Below are 26103 nucleotides of genomic sequence, written 5' to 3'. Positions count from 1 at the left end.
TGTCTTTAAGATTTTATTTATTTATTCATGATAGTCTCAGAGAGAGAGAGAGGCAGAGAGACACAGGCAGAGGGAGAAGCAGGCTCCATGCACCGGGAGCCCGACGTGGGATTCGATCCCGGGTCTCCAGGATCGTGCCCTGGGCCAAAGGCAGGCGCCAAACCGCTGCGCCACCCAGGGATCCCTAATCATTGTCTTTAAAAGAATGATACTATTTCCCGTCAGAGACACACCTACCCTCCACACAGCCTGTCCATGTAGGGGTCAGAGTGTTTGGGATTGGCCCCTCGAATGTCACAGGGCAAGGTCTGTATATGTTTGGGGTCCTGTGAGCCTCCTGTGCTCATCCTGGCCAGAGGCTTACGTGGCAACACTGGGGTGAAGAGAGCCACAGAATGAGGGGGCTGTGTCAGCTTTTCTTGAACACTGGGGGGTCACACCCAAGCTCTTTAACCAGTGAGGCACATAGAACATCTTTATATTAAAACAGGAAGCAGGGTGCCTGGGTGGCTCAGTCAGTGAAGCATCTGCCTTCGGCTCCAGTCATGATCCTGGGGTCCTGGGATCAAGTCTTGCATCGGGCTCCCTGCTCAGTGGGGGAGTCTACTTCTACATCTCCTGCTGCTCCCTCTGCCTGTGCTTGCTTACTCTCTCTGTCAAATAAATAAAATCAGAAAGAAAAGAAAAGAAAAGAAAAGAAAAGAAAAGAAGAAAGAAAAGAAAAAAAGAAGAGAAAAGAAAGAAAAAGAAAAGAAAGCATCTGTTACCAAGTGAAATACAAAATTCATGTGACTTTTTCTAATATAACCAGACAGTCATATGTTCACCATCTTTGAGCAGCTGCTGGTGCCGGGCCTTATGCTGACCCAAGGCTCACAGGTGCCCCTTGGAAGAGCATGAGGTGCCCCATCTCTCCTGACAAGATCCAACGCCAGGGCTGTGCCTCTGCTCTTGTCATGGTTACCCTGTGGCCTGACACCAGTATCTCCTGGCAAAGGGGACTCCCACGGCAATAGCCAGAGGCTATATCAGCCAAGTGAGAGGCCTTGTATTGGGAGCCACTTATGGATCTTTAAAGAGAAGGAAGAGGGTGTCTCCATTAAGATGTGCTGGAGCTGGATGAGCCTGCCTGCGTCGGAGTGTGTGCATGTTTTCTCACGTTTTGCTCTTTCCTGTTTTTTTCCTTTCTAGGTTTGGGAAAAGCTCTTGGGCTGTGAAACTCCACGGATTAACGTATTTATGGCAGTGCCTACAATCTATGCCAAGCTGATGGATTATTATGACAGACATTTCACCCAGCCTCACGTCCAGGATTTTGTCCGTGCGGTTTGTGAAGAGAGGATTAGGTAAATGGAAATAGTCCATTCTCTGGCCCAGAAAGCCTTAAAGATCAACTAACATCACATATGTTTAGTAAAACAGTCCTAAGTTTTAGAAAGCAGTGTATTCCACTCCCTTTAAAGTGTACAGCGAGCTGTTTTCTGCATGTCTGTCCGTATTCCATCTCTCTCTCTCTCTCTCTCTCTGAGTCTGTCCAGATACACCTGTCTCTCTGTGTCCTTCTGTCCTATGGTCCAATCTGAAGGACAAGGGCCCGCTCTCACCCGTTCTGACCTGTCTGACCTCGCTTCATCTCCCTCCACCTCAGTCTCTGGCCCTTGAGCCACCCCCTGTGGAGCACCCCCACCCTGTCCTGTGCCTCCCAGATCTGTTCACAAGTACCCTTCCTGATAGAGGCGCTGGATCTTGCGGGTCCTTCAGTAGCGTGAGGCTTGTTCTGCTTTACCTTACAAACCTGCAGACCCAGTATGCTTCTCCCCGATTTTCACCCAAGCTTGAGTCACTTAAGAGTGCCCACCCAAGCTGGCGTGGTGAGTTTTCATGGGACCAGAGAGACGTGAAATGCTGTCTGAGGCGAGCATAGCCTTTTACCAGCTCAGAGCGAGCTGCCTGGCCAGCGTGAACTGGAAGTTCTGAATGTGGTGGGGTGTATGTGGTGCTGGAGTGATGTAAGTAGGAGCTCTCAGACGCTGCGTGGTGTGTGTCACGCCCGCGAGCTCATCCACTGCAGCATCACTCAGCTGTGGGCTCTCTCCTTTCATCTGCCCCTCCTGCTCCTCAGGCCTGGAAGCAGTTTATACACAAACCAAATTCTTATTATTGCTGTGATTTAGGATTGTTTATAGACAGTGCATAGTCGTGTGCAAAGAATGCCTCCAAAGACTTGAAAACTTTTTTTTACCTTGATTACCTGTTCCTTTTGAAGACCTGTTTATACTGTAAGATGCACCCAACAAATTATTTTTAAAAGAACAGAGGTAAACTTTGGCCCCCGATACCTTGTTTGTCATGAACTTGAGGATACTGGAGTTGAATGAAGAGCGCTGTGCACAACAGGTTTTTGTTGTCCTGGCGAGGGCCACCCCCAAGAAGCTAAGGCTGCCTCTGTTGTGCTGGCAGGTTGATGGTTTCAGGCTCAGCTGCCCTGCCTCTGCCTGTGCTAGAGAAGTGGCAAAGCATCACAGGCCACACTTTGCTGGAACGGTACGGGATGACGGAGATCGGCATGGCGCTGTCCAACCCTCTGACCACAGTGCGCGTGCCAGGTATGAGCAGCACCTGCCTGCTGTGTCCTCCTCTCTGCCCCGAGCTCCTAGGTGGGCCAGTCCTACTGGGCCAGAGAACTACCTTGGGGTGCTAGCCAGGTGGCTGTGGCCTATCCCCCTGTGGGCACTCACATTTCTCCCAAGTGGCCAGTCGGGGACAGGAGAGAAGGGTGTTCCTTATACAGTGTCCTTCCCTGGTGACCAGTGGGAAGAATGGGAATGACCAGGACCCATGTGCTCAGCAGAGTGCCTCCTGGGGTAGGCACTGCTTCCGTGTAGACCAAGGGGCCATCGGCCAGAGCCTCCCTCCCATCCAGGCCCCCGGGGTCACGCAGGGCGTAGGGACAGCAGGTGAGGGAGCCCTCCATCTATCTGGATGATGTGGGCTGCCGACAGGGCTTCCTGCCCTGGGCCTACCATACAGCCTTCTGTAAGATGTTCCACTCTGACTTTAACTCAGATTTTCACATCCTGGGTCCTCAGCAGGGAATCCGCCAGCAGAGCACAGGCCTAAGGTGTGAATGTGTGGTGTGCTGTTCTCAGTGCTCTCCCTGTCTTCATGAGGCACCTCCTCCAGGGTGTCCAAAACAAGAGAGATCCCAATTGGAGGCAAGAGAAAAACAACTCTGTGATTCTGTCCGTGCGTCCATTTATCGTGCACACACAGTAAAATTCCCCTTCCAGTGTGCAGTCCTATGAGGTTTGCAAAACACATAGCCAACCACACTCTTGGGACATGGAGTGTCTGGCAGCTCAGTCCCTCCCCTGGCATACTCAGCACCTCCCCACCCCAGGCCAGGCAAGCAGGTACCTGTTTCTCTTCTAGCACCTTTTCTGGAATGTCAGTCAATGGGAACAAGGCCTAATGGGTCGCTTAGTGGGAAATGTCTGAGATTCATCCATGTGGATGCGAGTTCCTTTCCCTTGCTGAGTGGGATTCCACAGTGTGGACAGGCCAATGTTCTTGGCCTGCTCCTCTGCCGAAGGACACTGGATCGTGTCTGGTTTGGGATGGTTGCCAGTAGAGCTGCTGTAAAGGTCTGAGTGCAGGTTCTCTGTGAACATGTGCCTCTATTTCTCATGAGTCGGTACCCAGAGTGGAGTTGGTGGTCAGAAGGTAAATGAGCACCTGTCTTCCCAAGAAGCTGCCACAGTGTGTCCATAGCAGCTCCTGATGCAGAGGTGATCTTGCCCAGGTGATAGACGAGGACACTAAGGCAGGTACCCAAGCTGTCCGGGGCCACATAGCTGATGTGTGACTGGGTGGACATACATACTATTACACTGGGACACCCGCTTTGCCAAGAGCACAGCAGCATGGCACAGTTTCAGGGAAGAGAGAGGGCACAGAGATGCGTGGGGACCCTTCTGGGCCCTAATTATTATAGAAGCAAACATAAGGCTGAGAGCCAAGACTAGGAGCCAGGACAAGATGGAGGGCACAGGGAGCTGGGTGCTCACCCCAGGTGGTGGAGGCAGAATCCCCAGGTGAGTGGGGCAAGCAGCCACCCTGGACAGAGGTCACGCAGGGTCTCCGGCTAGCCTGGCCTTCTCCAGCCCTGTCTGAGGAAGGCAGAACCTAGGCTCTAGACCTCAAGGCTTATTGGGCAGAAAGTTCTTGAATCTTGGGTGATTGCTGCAGCTCTCACCCAGCCCTTGGGGCCATCGTGAGGAACAGGAGGGCACAGCCACCATCTCTCTCCCTACCTCGGGATCAAATACCCATGACCATTTCTGTAATGCAGGCTGCTGGCAGTTAAGTGCAAGACTGTTTCTTTGGTTTGGAAAAAAGTAGAGTCATTTCTGGAGAAGCTCAGTTGAGGGGTTTCCTTGGCCCCTTCAGGTCTTATCCGTGTGCTTCGATGCCCAGGCTGGGCTTCTGTTGCACTTGGGACACAGCCGACCAGCCTCAGGCCCATGTCACACCTGCTTGCAGCCTCTTCCTTCCCACTGCCTACATGGCCTCTGAGTGTTGCTCTCAGGGTCACTGCAGTGACGACCAGGATTTGTTTTTAAAGGCTCTCAGAACCTGATGGGGGCACATGGGCCAGGCGAGCCTTGAAAGAGAGACCTGCCATACAAGGAGGGTCGTTTGCTGCCAGTCGATCTTCTGATTATTCCTTCTCTGTGTCCCTGGTGGTTACTGTGAAGGGAGATGAATAATTCATGGCCTGGCGCTGCTGGGCCTAATCACGCTCTAATTGGAGGTGGAGATCAGAGGCGCTAATGGCTCCTGCCGCTGGCTCCGTGGAGCGCTGACAGGAGCGCCAGGACCTTATCAGCCTGTTTCCGTTCTCTGGGGACCAGCTGCAGAGCTGCCTCCTTCCCTAGTTGCTGGACAGAGCCACAGGCCAATCACAGATATCTAGGACAAGCCGACAACTGTCTTAGATGCAGAAGAACGACATGCACTCCTGACTGTGGCCAGCACTGACCCTGTGTGGACATTAGGAGAGAGGCTGTCCCCGTGGGTGTGGGGGAGAGCGCACTGCTGGTGGACCTTGGTCTTCCCGGCCAGCTAGGGCAGGGTAGTCGTGGGCTCCATGGCTGCCCCACGCAGACTGCAGCATCTTCTTTGCTTGGACCTCACCCTCCAGTACCTCCAGCCATGAAACTAGAGTCATTGTCTCTCTGCCTGGAGATTTCAGTCACACTGTTGTGTATGATGCTGTAATTAATTAAGATTCTGTTAGCACTTCCATTACAGATCTTAGTTCACTCGAGATGGAGAGAAGACCAGAGAGGGGCAGGAGGAGCCTGAGAAGAGGGTTTTTCCTTTGTGAAAAATATTCCAAGGAGAAACCAGTGGATTGAAAGAAGGAGAGAATGGTGGGTGGGGTGAAGAGGCTGGCGTTTTTGAGTTGAGGAGGATGGTTAGAGGACCTCCTTCTTAAGAGAAATCTGTATTTGGTCTTTGCCACTCTTGGAATTGCTTGGGTGCTGGAGCCGCCAAGGGGTCTTAGTGATTCTCAGAAACCCCGTCCCCAACAGTGGAGTCTGTGCTGAGATGACTGGGAAAGCCGCTGAAGGTGGGGTAGACCCTCTGGGCAGGGAAGAGGGTGTCCTGAGTTGGTACCCAGTGGCTTCCTCAGTTGTGGACCCCCAGAGAAACCAGAGGAGGTGCTGGAGGGGGTGCCCTGGAGGTCATGGGAGCTCAGGGACCCCCTTCCTGGGCATGTCTTCCATCTGCTTTTCCTAAGTCCCATCCTTCATGGTGGTGGTAAATCTAGTGCTGCATTCTGTGAGTCGTTCTAGCAAATTATTGAGCCTAAGGAGAGGGGGTCGTGGGAACCTGTCATATGTAGCCGGGCCAGACAGTTGTGGGTCATCTGGGACACAGCACTATAACTAGCTCTGAGGCAGCACAATGTTTGGGTTGAGCTCTTGACCTCTAACAGCTGCTGCAAGTCGTCAGACACAGCAGGGGCCATACACCTCCCCTGCCCAGAGGCCAGCTGCCCTGTCAACACACCTCCTCTGTGGTCCCAGGGAAAGAAGGAAAGGGGAGGAAGAGCCAGTTTTTGTTTCTGAGTGAGGCTATGGGTCCTGCTTAAGATCCTGTAGTGAAGCTGATGATGTCATCATTCTTCCTGACGGCTGGCTGAGTATTCATGGGACCATTACCTCTGGCAGGTACCTGAAGAAGTATCTGACCTGCTTAGGAGGTGGTAAATCAGCAAATGACCGTACTCAGCCTCAGCATGGAGGCTGCTGACCTGGTGCAGCCACAATAAACTTGTCCTGTCGGGGGACACGGGAGCGTTGTGAGTACTCCAGGGCCTGCAGCAGCACTGGGCAGCCAGTGGGGGAGGGCTGGGCAGGGCGGCCTGTCTAAGCATCCTCCTGGCTGGCCCTGTCCCACATCAGCTTTCCTCCACTGCCTCCGTCCACCCACTTTGGCCATAACGTACCAGGAGTGGGAAGTGGTCTCCCAGCAGGCAGAGCTCTGGCACCGGCCGTCACTGAGCTGCGTCCCGGTTAGCATAGGCCTGAGGCCTAGGGAGGAGCAGCATCTGTGGCAGAGGAGTTAAGTTTGTTGCTGAAAAGCATCCACAAGGAAAGGGACCATTTATCAACTCTAGAAAGGGAAAGGACCTCGAGGTCACCTGGAAGGCGTGTCTAGACCACTGGTCCGGTGGCATCTGGTCTTTGCTATGGCCATGGGTGTGCTGAGCCAGGCCAGAAGTGGGGTGTGAGGGGCAGGTTCACAGGCCAGTTTTTGCCTCTGGCCCATGTCTCATTTGCACACTGGGGATGAAACTCCCTCTCTTCCTGGCTGGCATCTCAAGTGTCCTGGTGCCTGTGCGGCCACATGCTGAGAACAGATACATCTCCAGAGGACCAGGGGGATCCCATGTCTGAGACTCTGTGGGGATTGTCTGGAGTGGGCAGACCCACATAGGCAGACTATCAGCATGACTGCTGACAGCTCAGGTTTCCTTCGGGGTGATGGAAGGTTCTGGAACTAGATGGCTGTGACAGTTGCCTAGCATCATGAATGTGCAAAATGCCAGAGTTGTGTGCTTTGTGATGATTAATTGTATCTCCTCTAGATTTAACTTTTTAAAAATCTTTGGAAGCAAAACAAGAAGACAAAGGGACAGGAGGGAGCTGGTTTTGTGCTTTCCACCAGGCAGGGACACGGGCTCCTGACCAGAGTGAGGCATGAGGCCACCAGGATATGAGACAGCCAACAGCCCTCTGTGATGGCACTGTAGGGAGGACCTCAGATACAGAAGACAGGCCACAAGGATAGTATGGCACCATGCTAGCAAACCAAGGTCCTGTTTAACTGACCCTCCTGGGAGTTTGCATCCCAGAATCCTGATCGTATGTAGACTTTTAGAGTCAGCCTGCCGGGCATGTGTCCCGTGACAAATCCTCACTGATTTTAATGATTAAAATAAAGAGCCTGAAGCCTTGATGTGAGTCTTCACAGATACCGAGCATTTGGTGTGGGGACCTCTGTCCACATTGGTCCTTTGTATTATGGCTGCGGGGCCTTGCTGTGGCTGCCTCAGGGCAGGACAGGCTGCCACACTGGGTGCTTTGGTGGGGATGAACACACTGAGCAAACCCTGAGTGCCTAATAAATGAACCAGAATGCTAATGGAATCCTCTGCCTGCCAGCTCAGTCCCTCTTGGGCCATCTGTGTACCAGTGCTTTCCAATGGCCCCTGGAGACAGTCCACCATTACCAGGGCCTTTCTGGAGGTGGCAGCAGCCTCAGCCTCAAGCCTGGGCACCAGGAGTCTCCCCCATGAACATCCAGAGCCAGTCTCACAGACTGTGGGCAGCTGTGAGTCTTAGCGGCCACCTGCACACACCACGTGGAGCCCTGTATCCTTGTCCCAGGCTCTTCTGCTGGCCCTGCAGCCCTCTCCTTTCTCTTCTGCAGGTTCCGTGGGGACCCCGCTGCCAGGCGTTGAGGTGCGCATTGTCTCAGAAAACCCGAAGAAGGAGGGCTGTCCCTATGTGCTCCATGCAGAAGGAAATGAAAAGGAGACGCAGGTGGGCTGCTCTGTGCTCTGCTGGCGGTGCACGCATCACACAGCCATACCAAGTAATAGTGACAGATCTGGTGATCATAAGTGAATGGGAATCATAGACAAGGATTGGTGGGAACTGGAAGTTTGGTTTAAGAGGAGATAACTTCGTCTATAGCCGACACGCAGACTAGACTTAAGAGATGTCAGCAGTAGTGGGTCTGGGTGTCAGCTTCTCTCCCGCTCCACACTGGCCTCCCCTGGGGTCTCAGTGTCCATGTCTGAAGGAGATGCTTGAGGAGATGGTCGAACAAATGGGTAGAACTGGGTGGTTTTAGGTGTAATCTTACGAAAATGTCCACCCAAGAAAACCCCTCACCAGGTCCCCCGAGTGGAGGTCAGCCCGTGGCTCCTCCCCCGGTTCCCTTGGCCTCCAGACCCTACTCTCCGTGTGTGTGGGCAGGTTCCATGCTGCCCTCTTCAGGACAGCCTTGAGGTCCTGAGGCACATTCCATCACTCCCTGACCACCCTCTGCCTGGGCTCTTACCTCAATAATGGCTGGCCCGGACCTTCAGCCTCAGCTGAAAGATCAAGAAGACCTTGAGGTCTTCTTCTGGCTCACAGCCTGCGCCCTGCAGCCCCTTCGCCTCCTCGTGAGCCTGCTCATGCTCCAATAACCTGCGCCAGCATCCGGTGGTCCAGCCCTCCCTACAATGATGGGCTGCCTCCCCCTCTGGACATGCAGCCTGTTTGCTGGGTCAGGGATGGCTGGGTGTGGGTTAAGGGACCCTGGCCCTTCAGGGCGTGTAGGTCAGTCACATGCCAGCAGCACAGACAGCATCACCCACTACTGCATCCTCCAGGTGCCATCCACCTGATGACTTGGCCTCCATACATACCTGGGGACCATCTCCCCCTAAAATTACAATAAAATCCACTGCTTCACCTGGAAGGCAGGCAGCCCAGCCCACCCACCTGCCAGTGCTCCTCAACTGTCTTTACTTGCCTCCATGTACAGAGAGCTCTGGCAGCCCGGCCCTTGTCCATCAGAAGGAAACATGTGTTCCAAGGGTGGCCCTGGGCAGACCAATACCACTGCCGGGGCCTGGGGGTCATGGGGATGGGAGAGGCTGAGGGAGCCAGAGTCCCACTTCCCCACGTGTGAGCCAAGCACACACGCACCTACGACCTTCTAAATGTGAAGACTGGGGATTCAGTGCTCTTGATGGCATGTTCTAGAACATTCTCAGCTTGGTCAAGAAATCAGTATAACCATCTAGAACAGAGCTGCCTCGATGACCATGTGCATGCTCAAGGCCACTGTGCATCCCACACACAGGCCTCAGTATGCATGGCCCACTGTGGGGCGCTGTGACCTGGGAGGCTGCCCTCTCCCCCATGGTCCTGCTCGCAGGAACCCCCAGCTGTGGCCTGAGTTACCGACCCCACCTCCAGACTGTGGGACTTTAGGCCTTGTGCATGTTACCCAAAAGGGCCATGCCTCACTCTGCATCTCCCTCTGTCCTTTCAAAGTGGGGACTCAGACTGTTGTCACTGTCCCCCCAGGACCTTGTGCAGCTTCTGTCTGGCTCCCCACACCATGAGGGCCAGTTATAACCCACATCTTTCCCAGGAACCCATTGGCACTATGACATGTGCATGAACCCTGGGGAGGCTCAGGTCATCCTGAAGGAAGCGTCATTTTCATGATGCATTACAGTGGAAACGAGCTAACCTGTTATCTCATCAGGGACCTAGGTGAGCCATGCATGGGGACATGGCCTGGAAGCATGATTCCTCCAAAGCCAGGATCTACTGTGTTTACAAGGACTTGCAACATGTTGCTTGAAGTGCAGATGCCCTCTCTGAAAACGGATTTGCCAAACAAAGCTTTCCAGTCCTCCCATGACACGTAAATTCTGAGTACACTCCAAACTGGTGAGGACTGATGTGTTTAATGTTTCAGAAGTCAGGACAGCTGAAGACAGCTTCTCAGTGTTTTTTAAGTTTTAGTTGGAAATAATCTCAAGCTTTCAGAAAAGTTGCAAAAATGAGTATGAGGAACATCCAGCCTTGTGTGTGCCCTCACACAAACCCACCTGTTGTCTGCACGCCCTGCCCTCTCACTCTGGGCTGGGTGCAGTGTCCCATGGAGCCAGCAGGGTCAGAGATGGGTGTCAGCCGTGATGGCACCCAGAGGCAGTGCAGGGCATGGTGTCCTGCAGGCTGGGGGCTCTGGGGTCTCTGCCCTACAAAGAGGAGACCCTGGGGAGGGTGGGAGCAGAAGGGCGGCTAGGCCAAGTGGTACTTTCCAGACAGCAGGGAGAATTCACGTTTGCTCACAGGCCCAGAGCAGGGGGGGGGAGAGGCATTCATGCCTGTGGCGCCCAGTGGCCATGGCAGTGGGGCAGTACCGGAGTCTGAGAAAGGCCCTGACAACTCAGGAAGGGGGCTCACAGGGCATGTGGTGGGACATACCTGTGCACTCTCATGTAGTGAACCTATCATGTCTTATCCGTGTCCCCATCGTGTGGTTGCCCTGGCTGTGGCTGGTTGGTGACATGGCTGCCTTCCCTGCCATCCACAGCCCTGTGCTGGTGCTTCCTGAGCCTTGCCGCTCTGTCTGGCAGGACTTTAGGTGCTGGAAGAGTAGGCTCCCTCCTCTCCCCGACCTGGACAGTTCTCTGGCTCCATTTGTCTGACTGCTGTCTTGTCTCCCTGCTGGGCCGTGGTCAGGCCACACCTGCCCAGAGGACCCAGTGACTTTGTTTACCATAGTGCCTCTTTCACATGCCGTGGCCCCCCAGCTGGCTTCTCCTTTAACCCCCGTGAGCATGCCACACATTGTCTCTGTGTCTCTGTCTATTTACCTTCAAAGTGTTCCCTGTCAGGAGAGCCAAGCACCAGCCAGCAGCAGCGGGTCTCTCAGCAGACAAATGGCTTCAAAGCTGAATGAAGCCCCAGCCTGTACACAGAAGTATCTTCTCTTGCTGGGGCTTCAATGACCACAAGCTCAGGCTGAAGCAGGCAGCGACAGCGAGCCCTCCTTCCCTTTTTTTCCCCTTAAAAATTAATTATCTTGTTGTTTATCTGCATGCAAGCTGTCACTCTGGACAGCAGCCTGCTTGGTTACCTTTCCTCCCGACGGCCACCAGCATCTCCTGGGTTCCCCTCCTGCATCTTCTCCTGCCCCTGCCTGTTGCTGCCATCTGTTGCTGCTGCGTGCCGCCAACTGCTGCACGCGACACACAGTGGGGCATGGCCTGGGGACAGGGTGCCACAGGGTTTGGACACCCTCTGGCCCTGCCATGGGTGGGGTGTGGAGACCATACTATCCCCACAGAAGCACGCACCTGGACAAACAGACTGTCATCAGCCATGTGTTCCTTGCCTCTTGGGGTGAGGTGGGTGTACCATCTCCCTACAAGGACCAGGTAGGAGGCGGCACTGCCCCAAATGGGGGATCTTTGCAAGGAAAAGGCAGGCAAGTGGCACTCATGTGCCAGACCTATGTGTGTGCAAGCTCTTAGCCGCCCTGTGTTTCTCTGTCCCCAATAACCAGAGCCTGCCCCCAGATACCCTGAGAGGTGTGCTCGAGCAGGGGATGATAAGGACCCACACCTCCTTCCTGCCATGGGCCTTATCCTTGCATGTGTGTCCAGCCCATGTCCCGAGGCCTGACAAGTGGGCAGCATTGAGTGAGACAGCCGTTCATCAGGACACCAGAAGCCCACGGCCAAGGAGGGACCCAGGGGACTTCAGGGTCAAGAGCTCTGCTGTGGGTCCTGCCCCTCCTCACCAGCCTCCGTGGCCCATAAGTTGCCCACCTGCATTCCTGCACCTTCCTCCACCACGATTTCCCCCATTCCTTAGTGTGAGCTTGGGCAGGTGTCAGGGGTTCTACCTGGCGGCTTTCCAGCAACATCTGCTCATAGAGGAAAAGACATTCAGGCTGCTTGCAGATGAGGGAGCTGGAGGTTCTCTACCATGGTCCTGGTCACAGTAAAATGGGGTGGCACTCGTACATTGATGCACATGCCCTGGGGCACGTGGTACCCTACATGCCAGAACACAGGAACCCCCTGTAGAAACAGCCCAGGCTTTGGCTGCAGTGTGTGAAGCAGTGTTGTGTGTGACTGCAGGGCTCCCAGATCTGTGTGCCCCATCCAGCCTGCCCCTGCCCCGCCCTATGCTCTTCCCAGCACAGGTGGGGTGTGAGCTGCACAGCTCCAGCTCTGCGGGGACCTGGTGATCTAGGCCATGGGTTTTAGTCTAAGTGAATGTTTATTGTTATGCATCATCTTAGATTATTTCTCTATGATACTGTTCTCCTCAGACTGTTCCTCTCTTCTCCTGGTTTATCTTCACTCTTGATAACACCTCACACCCTTGTCTCTAAAATTTACAATGTCAATGACCAAGATTAATCTGTCTTTATTTTTGTAGGGTCTGAGTCAGTAACACAAGCTACTGTGTGATGGATGAATGTGTACTTAGAGCTTCATATTGCTGCTTCACTTTTCTCTCTCCCTAAAGAAAGGAAAAATGTTTTGTTTTTTTTTTTGCATAAAGAAAATGATGACATATCTTAGTTACTTGATACTTGCTTTCCCTACAACTGAGACTCCCTGACAAATCTGTGCAAAAATTAGGATTGATACAAATTCTGTCTTTATGGTATTGAACCTGTGATGGGTACCACGTATTTGAGCAGAGTCAAATGGTTATATGTTATATAGAGTACATGGTTATATGTTCTCTATTGACCTGTGTATCTGTTTCTCTGCTCACACCAGTCTTAACTACTGCTGTGTTATGGTGAGTCTCAGAATGATGGCATTATGTCACCGACTTTATTCTTCTCATTCAGAGTTGTCTAGCTATTCTAATTATTTTGCCTGCCATGGCAATTTTTAAAATAGCTTGTTTATATCTATACAAAAATCTTCTTGGGATCTTGATGAAAACTGCATTAAATCTGGGGTGCCCAGATGGTTCAGTTAAGAGTCCAACTCTTGGTTTCGACTCAGGTTGTGATCTCAAGGTCATGAGATTGAGCCCCACATCGGGCTCTTAGCTCAGCATGGAGTCTCCTTCAGATTCTCTCTCTCCTCCTCCCACTTGCCCCTCTCCTCATTCACATTCTCACTTTCTCAAATAAATAAATCTTTGTCTAAATTGCATTAAATCTGTAGATCAGTTTAGGGAGAATTAACATCTTCACTCTGCCAAGTCTAATCCATGAACATGGTATGCCTCTGTACTCACTTAGGTCTGTTTTAGTGTGTGTGTTTCATGCCCCACTAGATAAATAACCAGGTATCCCTCCTCTCTTCTCTCCTCCTTTCCTCCGTCCTCCTCCTTTCCTTCTTTTCCAGTTATTGTAGGTGTGGGGTTTTCTGTTTTTTGAACTGTTCATTGCAGGCATATAGAAATACATTGATTTGAGTGTATTGGCTTCATAACCTTTAGTAACCTTGTTAAATTCACTTTTTAGTTTTAGAAGGTATTTTTGTAGGTTTTCTGGGATTTTTAAAATATCAACAACCATGTTTTCTGCAAGTAGGAACAGTTTTACTTCCTCCTTTGCAATCTGTGTGTTTCCATTTCTTCTCCTTTCCTTAAATGCCCTGAGGAGGATTTCCAGTGTGATGTCAAATGGAAAAAAAAAAAAAAAAAGGGGGAGACACCCTTACCTTGTCTTTGATCTTATGGAGAAGGATTGGTCTTTAATTATTAAGCCTCACATTAGCTAAAGGCTTTTTGTAGATTCCATCCTACTTATGATATGCTGAGTTCTTAGCATGAATGGATGAGATATTTTCACTTTTTTTTTGAGAGGATGGGGAGGGGCAGAAGGAGAGAGAGAATCTCCAGCAGACTCCTCACTGAGCACAGAGCCTGACACAGAGCTTGAATTCATGACCCTGAGATCATAACCTGAGCCAAAACCAAGAGCTGGATGCTTAACCCACTGAGCCACCTGGGCACCCCTGGATAAAATATTTTCAAGTGCTTTTTTTTTTTTTTTTTTTTTTTACATCAACTGCTTTTTCCTCACTAGGCTGCTAATATAGTGGATCACATTGGTGGATTTCCTAGTGTTGAATCAGCCTTGTGCTCCTAAGACAAACCACACTCACTTGTGGCGTATTGTTTATTTTATATTGTGCTAGATTGGATCTGCTAGCCTTTTGCTGAGGACGTTTACATCGAGGTTTCCTTTTGTTGTGCTTTTTTGTCTTGTTTGGGTGTCAAGGTAATGCTAGCATCATCAAATGAGTTGGGGATTATGCCCTCCTCTCCTGCTCTCTGGAGGAAGCTACATATAATTGGTATCATATACTTATTGAGATGTTGGATAGAATTTACCAGTGAAACTATCTGGGCCTAGAGTCTTCTTTTTTGGAAGATTTCAACTATTAACTCATTTTCTTTAATGATTATAGGACTATTCGGATCATCTAATGCATCTTGGGTGAATTTTGGTAGATTGTGGTTTTTGAGGAATTGGTCCCTTTAAGTTGTTGAATTGATGCATGTAGGATTTCTCACAATGTCCCCTTATTCATCTTTTCATGTCTGTATAATCTGAGGTAATGCCCTTCTCATTCCTCTTATGGATAGTTTGAGACTTCTGCTTTTTCCTTTGTTGTTCTTGCTACAAGATTATCCTTTTATTGAACCTTCTTCAAAGAACTTGTTTCTTGATTCCTGGGGTTTTCTCTTTACTTTTCCTTTTTCCAATTCATGCATTTACCAGCACAGATCTCCTTGCAGCACCCAGGGGCTTGCCCTCTCCCTGCGAATTTTGATATGTTTTCATTTTCATTCAATTCAAAATATTTTCTGATTTTATTTTCCTTAAGACTTATTTGACTCATGGATTTTTTAGAAGTGTCTTTATTTTCCAAGTGTTTGGAGAGTTATCTTCCTGTTACTCATTTTTAGTTTTGTTCTGTTATAATCAGAGAGCATACTGGGTACGATTCCAGTTGTTTTGTGAAGGCACGTGTGCACCCCGGAATGCGGCCTTCTTGGTGAACATGCATTCTGCTGGTTTGGGATGCTATGCAAATGGCAGTCCGGGGCACGTGGTTGGTGATGCTCTGTGCCGCACATCCATGCCAAGTAACCAGTTCTGTCACAGAGGAGGGGTGTGTCTCCTCCATTGTAATTGTCTGTTTCTGCTTTTGGGTTTTTGCTGATATATTTTGAAAGTCTGTTACTTGGTGAATACACATTTTTAATTGTTACGGTTTCTCAGTGACTTAACCATTCTGTCGTCAGGCAGACCTGCTGGTAATGATCTTTGCTGTTAAGTTTGTTTGGTCTGGCATTAATATTCCAGAGTCAATGTAGTTTGTTTGGAGGGTGTTTCATGGTGTGTAGGGTCCCATCCCCTTGCTTCTAACCTGCCTGTGTAACCGTACCAGAAGTGAGTTTCTTAAAGAGAGTAGATGGTCGAATCATGTATGGTTTTTCAATCCAGTCTGGCAATCTTTTAATTGGTGTGTTTAGAGCATTTACACTTGACTTAATTATTGAAACACTTGAACGTATGCCTGCCGCCATTTGTTATCTGCTCACTGTTGTTCCCTTGGTGTCTCGTCCCTCTTTGGACTTATTTTTAGCATTCCATTTTAATTTACCTGATGAGTTTTTGAACATATGCTTTTGTACAGTTTTTTAGTAGTTCTAAGGACTACAATAAATACACTTCACTTTTTGAAACCTACTTAGACTCAGCACTTAACACTCCCAGAAGAACATGGAATTCCTCCAGTCAAAGAGAAAAACATTCAGTAATGCTTGTTAAAGATGGCGAGGCAGACTTTATTCAGGAGCATTGGGGTGAGTGAGGGCCCAGTGCCGTGGGGTTTTACAGTACAGGCGAGAGTTGGGCTTAGCTCTGAATGCAGTGTGGGCCAGGGGAAATGTCCTACGTGTAGCCACTGGGGTCTGTAGATAGACTTGCTGAGGGAAACACGGGGAGGGGGGGCAGGTTGTGAATCTGGCTAAACTACCTGCCCAGATCTCTGGTGAGGGCATGCCAGGGTGATCAGGTGTCACTTGGGGGTGGTAGCACATTTGAGGGTGACCAGGTATCAGGATGGGGGTCTCTTGCTAAAGGAATAGAGCAGAGTTCTTGCTAGAACTGGATTTCACAGGAAGGGCACAGATGGGCCTAGGAGAAGGTTCAGGAGCCTGACTGCAGTCTGGTCAGGCAAAGAGTCTTTGTCGCCACCGTATGGTCACTTTGCCTTTTCCCCATTTAGCATTGTGTGTAACATCTGCATATGTTATAAACTCCATCAGACAGTGCTACAGTGTTTGCTTTCAGCCTTCAGGATGGTTTTAAAGAACTCATGAGGAACAAAATGGTCAGTTTTGTTCACCCAGGTATTTACTGATTCGTTTGCTTTTATATCACTTCTGAGTTTCCATATTTCCCCCTGGAATCATTTCCCTTCTGTCTGAAGAACATTTTCTGGTAATTCTTTCAGATCAGATCTGCTGGCCACAAGTTCTCTTGTTTTCAGTTTATCTAAGAACATCTTTGTCTTTTCTTCCAAACCGGAGCGTTACTTTCACTGGATCTGGGATTTGGGGCTGAGGCTTGGGAGTGGGTCCCCCTTCTCTGGCCTGTATGGTTTCTGCCCAAAAGGCAGGCGTCGTCAGAAGCATGGCTCCTCTCTGGCCACTGCCAGACTTTTCCTTTATCCTTGGTCTTCAGTGATTGGATTATGATGTGTCTGAGCCTGTGTTTCTTTGGGTTTGCCCTTTTGGGGGTGTTCCTGGAGCTTCTTGAATCTATAGGTTTATGTATTTCACCATACTTGAGAGTTTTCAGCCAAATTTTATCCAGTTTCTCGCTGCTCCTGGCATCTCCTCTGCTGGGAATCTGGCAGCAGCAATGTTAGTGTGCATGGTAGTGAGGAGGACGAGTGAGCATGTTTTCCTGTTGCTCGAGTTAGGAGGGCAAATCCTATTGACCGATCTTCCAGTTCAGGACTCTGCTTTGTGACCTTCTGCTATGAAGTCAATCCCGGGAATGTTTCCTACTTCTGTCATTGTATTTTTCAGTTCTAAAATTTCCATTTGATTTTGCTTTATAACTTTTATTTCTCTCCTGAGACTTTCAATTTTTCATTTACTTCTTGGGTGTTTGGTCTTCCTTTTGGAGCACATTTGTAGTACATGGTTTAAATTCTTTGTCAGGTATGCCTAAACATCGGTGCCGCCCTGCAGTGTCCTGCACCGATGGCCTTTTTTTGTTAAGAGTTGACATTTTGATGGCTCTTCACATGCTGAGTAATCTTGTGTCCAGGAAATTTCAATATTACATTGTAAGACTCTGGATCTCATTTCTGTCCGTTGGAGGAGGCTGGCTTCTGTGTTGTTTTATTTCATCCCATTGGCTTCAGCCCACAGGTTTCAGCCTGCCTTCTTGGGGGTTGGCAGCCATGCACACTTGTTTCAAGGCCTTTACCCCACAGGTTTGCTGTCCTGTGACCACTCTGACCTGAGCAGTGGAATCAGATAAAGGGCAGAGGTGGGAAGATGGGTGGGGTTCAAATGAAGTGTGTGGTTTGGCTGGAAAACAAACACAGACCTCCTCTAAGCAGGCTGGTTGAGGGGTGCCCGGCTGGGCCCCAAATGTGGAGCCCAGTCCCCTTAGGACAGGGGCACCTGTGTCAGTAGGAAGTGGGCTACAGAGTCAGTGGAGAGCTGCTGATGCGGGACAGGCTCTGGCTGCCTGCCTGCCGCATCGGCCTTGGAAATGTGGATTGTGTCCAGGCCTCAGACAAATGAGATGGTTTTACAGCCTCTTTAAAAGGGTCTCTAAAAAAAAAAAAAAAAAAAAAGGGTCTCTGATTTTTATTTTTTTAAAAAAATAGAGGGGGCTGGTTCTTCCCCAGAATGAGTTCATTCCAGGTAGGAGTTGATGAGTAAGAACAGAGCATCCCTGGCCCCTTTCACTCACCTTTTCTCTGTCCAGTGATGGCTTCACACAGGGCCTGACATGCACAGGCCTCTACACATTGTTTTTCTGATTTCACTGAAGCCCTACTCAGGTTCTTATAAAACCCAGCCTCCCTCCTGCCCTGTACTGTGGTCACCACGAGAGATGAATCCCCTCCTTCCCGGGACCACATAATCTGGGTGCCACTGTGTCCTGGGTACCTGGGTCTTACCCACAGAGCCGTCCTCTCAGTTGTGCTCCGCCTCCTCCTCACCAAGGAAAGAGACCGACTCCAGAAGGCCCCACGGGAGCCTCCGAAGCCCAGCTGCTGCAGCCCCGGTGGGTGTGGTGGCTGCCCATGCCTCCCTGAGGCTCCTGTGTGCCATGGTTTGTGCAGGAACACCCTGAAGACAGAGTTTCATGGAGTGTCGGGAGCACAGTTTTAGAAGAGGACGGGCAGCTTGAACCTTGAACCCTGCCAGGCCCTGATTATGACATGGGTCAGTGACTCATGTCTTCGAGTCTAGAGCACGGGGCTTTTTAGGATGAATGTGGTGACACACAGCTCCCCACCCTAGTGGGCCAGCACTGCACCGTGTCGTCTGATGGAGTTCCAATGTTGAAAGATGCATTTTTCAATCATTTCCAACAAAGTGTCTAATTTCAGAAGCGAGTATGATCAACTGGGGGAGGGGTCACGAAAAAGGCAGATGAAGCCCCCATCTTGAGAGGTGTGTGCTCTCTCCCTTGCTGACAGGTGACCCCAGGGTTCAAGGAAAAGGAAGGGGAGCTCTTGGTCAGGGGACCATCTGTGTTCCGAGAATACTGGGACAAACCAGAAGAGACGAGACAAGCCTTCACCTGGGATGGCTGGTTCAAGACAGGTAGGAGGGAGGCCTGGACACCCCAGAATCTTCTGTCCAGGACAGAAATAGGGGGTGTACTCTGTCTCACCCATCATGGGTCAGGAGCCCCTGGATGTCAGACCCTCCTTGCCCCTCCCTCACCCCAAGGCCCCTGCTTTAGAAGTCTTCTCCCCCTGCCAGGATCCAAGTTGTTCTGGGGTTCCTTTTCCAATTGGGTCATTTCACATTCTCCATGCTATGCCTGGGCCCTGCCTTGGTGTGCAGTTGGCACCATCCCCGCAGGACACAGAGCCTTCCTGGGATCCCCCTGCATGCCTCACTTGGCCACAGTGGTCCTGAAATGTGGACTTTATAGCAGACACTGTGAATATTAGGTTTGCAACATATAGATTCACTGGTATCCCAGAACACCAGCCCTGGCCTATAGGTGGTTGGGTTCTGAGTTCCAGGTGGTTCCTCCTCTTCTTTCTGCCCATCTGTATGTCTAAAACTTCTCTGCGACAATGCATCATTTCATAATAGTCTTAAGACAATGTTTTCCAAAAAGAAAGGCCTGTTTTCACACATCACCACACATGGCCCCATAATCACAAATCTGCCTCATCTCCTGTTCTGTGGGAAGCAGAGGTGAAGAAAAAGGCAGAAAATGGGCAAAGCGGAAACCACGGGGCTACCGTGTGCCCTAGGAGAAGGATGGTGGCCACACAGCATGTGCAGCTCATGCCTGGCATTCGCTCAGGCACCTCCCTGGGCTCAGGTCGGCATGGCTCTATGTGGGGCGGGATGGCATGTCCTCTGATCTGCTGCTGTTAGACCTGAGGTCACCAAGTGGTAGAGTGGGGACCCTCATAGACCCCAGCAGTCTCGGGGTGCCATGTGGACCTGTCGGGTGAGGGCTTGGCATGAAGGGGCAGACAGAGTCTTCCTGAGGAGGTACGTGTCGGGGGGCCCCCTTCTTGTCCCACTGTTAGGCAGCACGTGGGTCCTGATTTGCTGGTCCCAGCCAGTCCCATGTCCACACTGTAAGTCCTGCAGCTGTCTATGCTTCTCCCTCATGCCTGCAAACCTCATGTCCTGGCAGCTGGGTTGGAGGTGTCCAGCCTCCCCTGTCCCTGCCTGAGGAGCAGAGGAAGCAAGCATGGGTGGTTATGAGGGTTTGGAGAGGGGACATCTCTCAGCCTTCAGAGCAAGACCAGTGAGAACCTGGTCGAGAGCCCTGACAGGTGAGCAGAGGGCTCAGTGGTCGAGTCCCAGGAGCCCCGGTCACCTGTTCCAGGGCCTCCTAGTTCCGTAACTTAGACTGCCTGGATTCTCTTTGTGAGCATTGCATTCACACAAGCCAGCCTGAGAGCAGCAGACCTCTCCCCATCACTGTCCTTCACGTGAGGTGTTTGAGCTAACCTCGCTTCTGTGTATATCCCTCCTCTGTGTGGTCCCAGTGTGGAAACCTGACTTGCTTTGTGGCTATCTTCTTTTATTTTTAAATTCAGATAAAAGCTTCAGGGTTTTTTATTTTTCTTTAAAAGCACAGGAACCCAAGCCCTGTGGATTTTGTGGGTAGCAGCTCCCTGAGCGCCGGGCGGCGGCAATGCAAAATGTGGGGCAGTCAGCGTTAAAACGTTCAGCCACTGCTGCTGATGAATATTTGAGTTGAAAAGGAATAGCATGCATTAATTATTATAAAGAGATGTCTTTAGGAGAAAATGATTTTGAAACTCAGTTTAATTTCATTGTAATGCGCTGCAAACAGGAAGGGAGTGTGTGTGTTTAATTGGCTCTCGGGGGTGAGGCCTGGAAGCCGTGTGCCTTTGTCACAGGCCATTAGCGATACAGGCTGCATAATGAGCGGGTGCAATCAGCTCGCAGCTGCTGGCTCCTGCGGGGAGAGCATGATATTAAATAGAAATCAGGATAAATTAAACTTAACCCTTTCCCTGGCCAGCTCCTCCTGCCACAGAATTCTGGCGGGAGCTAGAGAGCCACTGCTGGTGGGCCATGAGGAAGGGCTGAGTCCATGTCTGGATGAGGGGAGAGATCACCAGCCAGTCCTACTGCCCCCCAGTCGCCCATGTCCACCTCCTTCCCCAGATATGCAGGGGGCTCTCAGCAAGCCCTCAGGCATCGTGGACTCCCCCTACAGAGGAGACCCAAGGTCTCCCCCAAGAAACTCTGCTGACAGCCACGGTGACTCCTCCCAACTTTTGTTCACTTGAGCACCACCACAGCCAGAGAGAAGCTATTGGACATGCACATGGCACCAGTGCTAGCCCAGGGTAGGGGGACAGCTGATTCCAGGAGCCAGGCATCCTCAGGCCTTTATGATGAAGCAGAGGACACAGAGGTGACATGGGATGGGGACGAGGACATGGAGGTGACACAGGATGGAGATGAGGACATGGGACAGGGACAAAGGCTTGGAGATGACATAGGATGGAGATGAGGGCATGGAATGGAGATGAGGACATGGGACAGGGATGAGGACATGGAGGTGACACGGGATGGAGATGAGGACATGGGATGGAGATGAAGACACAGGACAGAGGTAAGGACATAGGATGGACATGGGGACAGAGCTGAGCAGATGTCACAGTTCCTACTACCTTTGACGCTTCCTGCTAAGCAGATCTGTGTTGGAGACACTGCTAACTGAGCATAAGGAAACAAACAGCCTCTCTGACTTACTGTAAAAATACTTCACCATGCACTGTTTAGTGTTAAGTGACCTAGTAAACACGCATCACTTCCACATCAGCGTGTCAGTCAAAGATAGTTCAGGGTTCTGGGAAAATCCACCAGAACATCAGCGGGTTCTTGCCTCCCTCCATGGCAGACATGACGTTATTCCTGGAGACAGACATCACAGCACCAGCAGAGCGACAGCGGAGCCCTCACGGGCCTCGGCACCCATGTAGGGCTGCTCTCCAAACCACTGCTCACAGAGCTCAGGCCGCCCTAGGGGGAACAGGCGCAGGTGATGGGCACATCACAGAAGAGCAGAGCTCTGGGCCTAAAAATATACAAGATACCGTCTCACTTCCTCGTGGTGAACAAGAGAAATGCAGAAACAGTGATTGACTCCTGTCACCAAATGTGAAATTCTGACAAAGCTGGGCCTCGCTGCCGTGAGGCGGGTGCTTTCCCTCCAACAGGTGACACTGTGTCCAGAGTGTTTCTGGGAACATGTTCATCAAGGGTGACGAGAAGCAGGCAGAGCCAGGTGCACAGGCATCTGTGGCGGCATTATTTCTAAAACACAAGGCTAGAAGCTGTGTTCAGATGCGTCCAACAGTGGGTCTCAGGAGGCCTTTAGACCTTGTGCTCTGAAGAGCAATGACATGACCTGATGACCTGTGTGTTGGGTGTGGGCATCTGCGCATCTGTCAGCCGCTGGGCTCCTGTGAGCCAAGCATGGCTGCTGGCCACCATCACTTACAGGAGGGCTCCTTCCATCCTTGTATCTCTGGTCTCCAGTGCTCCCTCGCTGAGCTTCACTGCTCTCAGGGACACACTTGGTACACGCTTTGCTCACGTTTCACACCTCTGCAATGGAGAAGGCATCAGAATGGCACTCAGGCACAATCTGTTCTGGTCAGCTCCTGCCTTGCCACTGTTGGGAGTTCTGGGTTACCTCTCCAACAAGGAGATCTTAATCTTGACCTGTAAGTCCCAGTTAGGAGCTAGGCCAAGTGCTGCATGTTAGCGGGTATGGGTACGTGGAAGGGATGGCTGCCCCTGACCTGTGCGTTTCACTGAGAGGGAGGCAGGGTCACCATGAAGGCTATGCCAGATGACAGGGCCCCTCTGGGATGCTGGGTGGACCAGCCGTGCAGTCTGCAACTGGCCCAAGCCCTGTGCTGGCGACTCCTTCTGTGCATGGAAAGTTTGGATGTGTTGTGTCTTATTTTTTTATCTTGCTTAAGAATCCTTTGTTTCCCAGGGTTCGCAGGGGTGCTCTCCTGTGTCTCTTCTGCCGCTTGCCAGGCTTTGCGTTCATAAAGTTAAGTCCCAGACCCCCTGGAACATGTTTTCGTGAACCATGACACAGTGACCCAGTGGCGACATGAGACCGTCTTCTGTCTCCTCTGTTGGATGTTGAGCACCTGCTGCACGCGGGCTGTCTTCTGGGGCCACTAGTCAGTCCAGACCCCTGGGCAGAGGATGAGTGTCTGTAAGTCTTCAGTTTTTATCACAGTTATACACAGATGGCTTGAAGACTCCACTAGCTTTACCAGTGTGAGAACAGTAGCCATTTGCACCTGAGCTGATTCCATCTCTATACCTGTCCTCCCCCTGGAAGCAGCACATTCAGTGGCTGCAGCACTGTCTGTGCCATGAGGCAGTGGATGCAGCACTCGCTTGAGCCTCATGGGGACCCTGGTCCTTTTGTCCTCTCGCTCCCTGAGTGAGGCGCCCTGGTGCCACCATTCCTGCTTGGGGAGGACTCCGGGGCCTGCTGCCCTACATAGGCCCCCCTTCCTCCTTCCCTGCTGCTCTGTAGTTGGGAGAGCTGCGTTCTCCAGGAGTGAGCCTCCTGGCGGTGCAGTGTCAGCTGTGCATTTTGGTGGGGAGGGGTGTCTAACAGTGTCTTCACTAGGGCAGGCCAGATAGAGCTCAGGGGGGTTAGAGATCATATTTATTGGTTTCTAGCTTCACCATGCTTGCTGTCAGCTACAGCCGCTTCCTGCTGGGCACTGTATGACCTTCCCCCTCTTTGGAGTCCCAGAGAATCTTCTCCATCCCAGATTCCTAACATCCGACAAGTCGAGTGCCTTGGGTGCTCTGACTTGACTTCCTTCCTCGTGCTCACATTCTGGACACCACGTCCTGTGATTGTGGGAGCCTTTCAGCTGATTGTCTTCCCTCCAGAACCTGGCCGGCACCTGGGGGCTGAGAGCAGGAAGGGCAGGTGGGAGGAAGTCCCCCCACTCCAGCCCCAGCTTGGGGTGATGCCAGGAATAGCCCGTGCTGGAGTCCAACAGTGTCTAACAGGTGCCAGGCACAGAAAAGATGGCTGAGTTCTCAGCTGCTTCCCTGCCCACCCAGTGCACACCCCCTGTGCAGCCCCCTTGTGCACCCGCCCCAACCCTGGGCAGCCCCCACCCCCGAGAGCAGAACAGGTCTTTCCCAGCAGGGGGGATGCTGATACCTAAGGGACAGATGACTTCATTGGACACATTCATTAGTATCACAGTGAGCAGTTTCCTGTGCTTGCCTCTCAGTTGGGAGCTTAGTTAATACCAATTCTTTACCTAATAAGTGATTGCTTGATCACAGCGAGTTGCAGACATGGGACATAACTTGGGGGTGAGTCCCCCACGGTCAGCTGGGAACTTCTCCACAAAGCAAATAGCGGTTTCTTAACCCTCTCTATTTGAGATGGATACAGATTCATGGGAAGATGCAGGTGGCGTGCAGGGTGGCCCCTTACACCCTCTCCCCATCCCCATGTCCACATCCTCGTCACCAGCGTGACAGCAGGGCCTGTCCCTGGGCTTTCCAAGGCCCGCCAGCCCTACACACGTGTGTGCACATGCATGTGTGTCCTCTGCTCACTGCCCTCATGTCTGCTGTGCAGCCTGTCTATTCCCATCTACCCCCACCCCTCACCGCAGCCATCTACCCCCACTACCCTCACCCCAGCCGCCCTGTCACTTGTTCAAGGAAGAGACACAGACCCTACAGGTGCCACCTCTGGAGACCGGCCTTTTCTCCTCAGCATAATTCTTTGAATCTGCATCCCTGGCGAGGCTTCCAGCTCCACACCTAACCCTGCAGGAGACAGACACTCAGGGAAAGCATGGAAGGATCTCCTCTGGAGGAGGTGCAGCCCGTGGTGTGGAGCAGGCATGAGCTGGCACATGCCAGGTACCAGTGCCTGAACACAGGGCCCTTGTGTGCACCTGACCAGGCTCAGCCCACATCTCCCTGGAGGCAGGGCTGGACACAGCTGCAGAGCTGCTGCTTGGTGTCCAAGGTGAGGTGGGGCCTGAGGTGCGTCACGTGGCACCAGAGCGAGGCCTTGGGCTCCCCATGGGAGCACAGGGATGGGGAGCTCACCACAGAGTATCTCAGCCTCCACCGAGCATGAGCATGCCAGGCGGGTAGGTGTTGTCATTGTGCCACCTGCTTCCTGGAGGCACATTAGTGTTTCTTCTTGCCATGAATGGCAGGACACCACCTGGCCACACGGAGCCTACACAGCCTGCCAGCACCTTCTCAGACACCCATTGGTACATTTAGGGAATAGGTAGCTGGGGGTCAGGAAGCTCTTGGGGGAACACACAGCTGTCCAGCCAAAGCTGGGCCTGCACCCCAGAAATAGGGGGCTCAGTGGGTTTGCAGGACCCAGGTCAGGTGTGTCCACCCCAGTCATCCCCGCAGCCACACCCACGTCCCTTCCCACCAGCCAGCCGCCACCCAGTCACCGTTTCCAAAGGTACACTTGCAGTGCCTCTGTCAGTGGGAGAGAACCCACCACACTCCTGGCCCTGTGCTCTTGGAGCCTGGCCTTCCCGCGCCGCCATATGTAAGCCAGTCACCCATCCCTGCACCAGCATCTGTCGTGTTCAGTAGACCGGATCATGCCCTAGGCCGCGGCAGGTCAGGCAGCGGCAAATGATGGATGGTGCCTTCCTGCGTGGGAGGCGTGACTCGTCATGAAACATTGATGATTTATTCCAGCTAATGACCCAGCATGGGTCTCAGGGTGTGTGAGCGTAGGTAGGGAGGCACCAGTGCTGTTCCCAGAGGGCCGGGTAGGGGCATCCCCACAGGCACACGCTCACATGTGTGTGCCCCATGGGAGCACTTACACATGCCACACGTATGGACATGCATCCACACACATACTTGAGCCCGCCTCCCCTGCACCCTCCCTGTTCTGGTCTGGCACTCACTGTCCCCCCCTGCCACCTGCCTGTGCTAGGATGCCTGGTGAGCATCATGTGGCCCAGTGCTGCCCGAGAGAGGACCAGGTGGACCTCCGGGGGCCTGGCATGTGAGGGAAGCATGGCAGGAAACCACGCAGTCAGTGTGGAGGGGCAGGAGGGCGTTCTCCTCCTTCAGAGACCTGGGTGACTACTTGCAGCCCAGGAGACCCCACGAGTGAAAGCGGGCTGCAGTGATGCCCGACTCCACTGGGACCCTGCTGTGACTGGGACCCCCACCCCGATGGGAT

The 26103-nt window shown here is 51.9% G+C and overlaps 1 protein-coding gene across 4 annotated transcripts in view; it reads left to right on the top strand.

Moving 5' to 3' along the window:
* Positions 1 to 26103, top strand: part of ACSF3 (acyl-CoA synthetase family member 3) — a 49768-nt gene that overhangs the window by 17873 nt on the left and 5792 nt on the right. For all 4 annotated transcript variants that reach the window (XM_038538038.1, XM_038538040.1, XM_038538039.1 and 1 more), the window contains exons 4-7: positions 1192 to 1346; positions 2461 to 2606; positions 8005 to 8117; positions 18818 to 18944. In XM_038538038.1, coding sequence (XP_038393966.1) covers positions 1192 to 1346; positions 2461 to 2606; positions 8005 to 8117; positions 18818 to 18944 — 541 coding nt within the window. The remainder of the gene's footprint in view (positions 1 to 1191; positions 1347 to 2460; positions 2607 to 8004; positions 8118 to 18817; positions 18945 to 26103) is intronic.

The sequence above is a fragment of the Canis lupus genome, chromosome 5, assembly GCF_011100685.1.
Source record: "Canis lupus familiaris isolate Mischka breed German Shepherd chromosome 5, alternate assembly UU_Cfam_GSD_1.0, whole genome shotgun sequence".
NCBI classification, from domain to species: Eukaryota; Metazoa; Chordata; class Mammalia; order Carnivora; family Canidae; genus Canis; species Canis lupus.
This window is presented reverse-complemented; position numbering and strand designations above follow the sequence as displayed.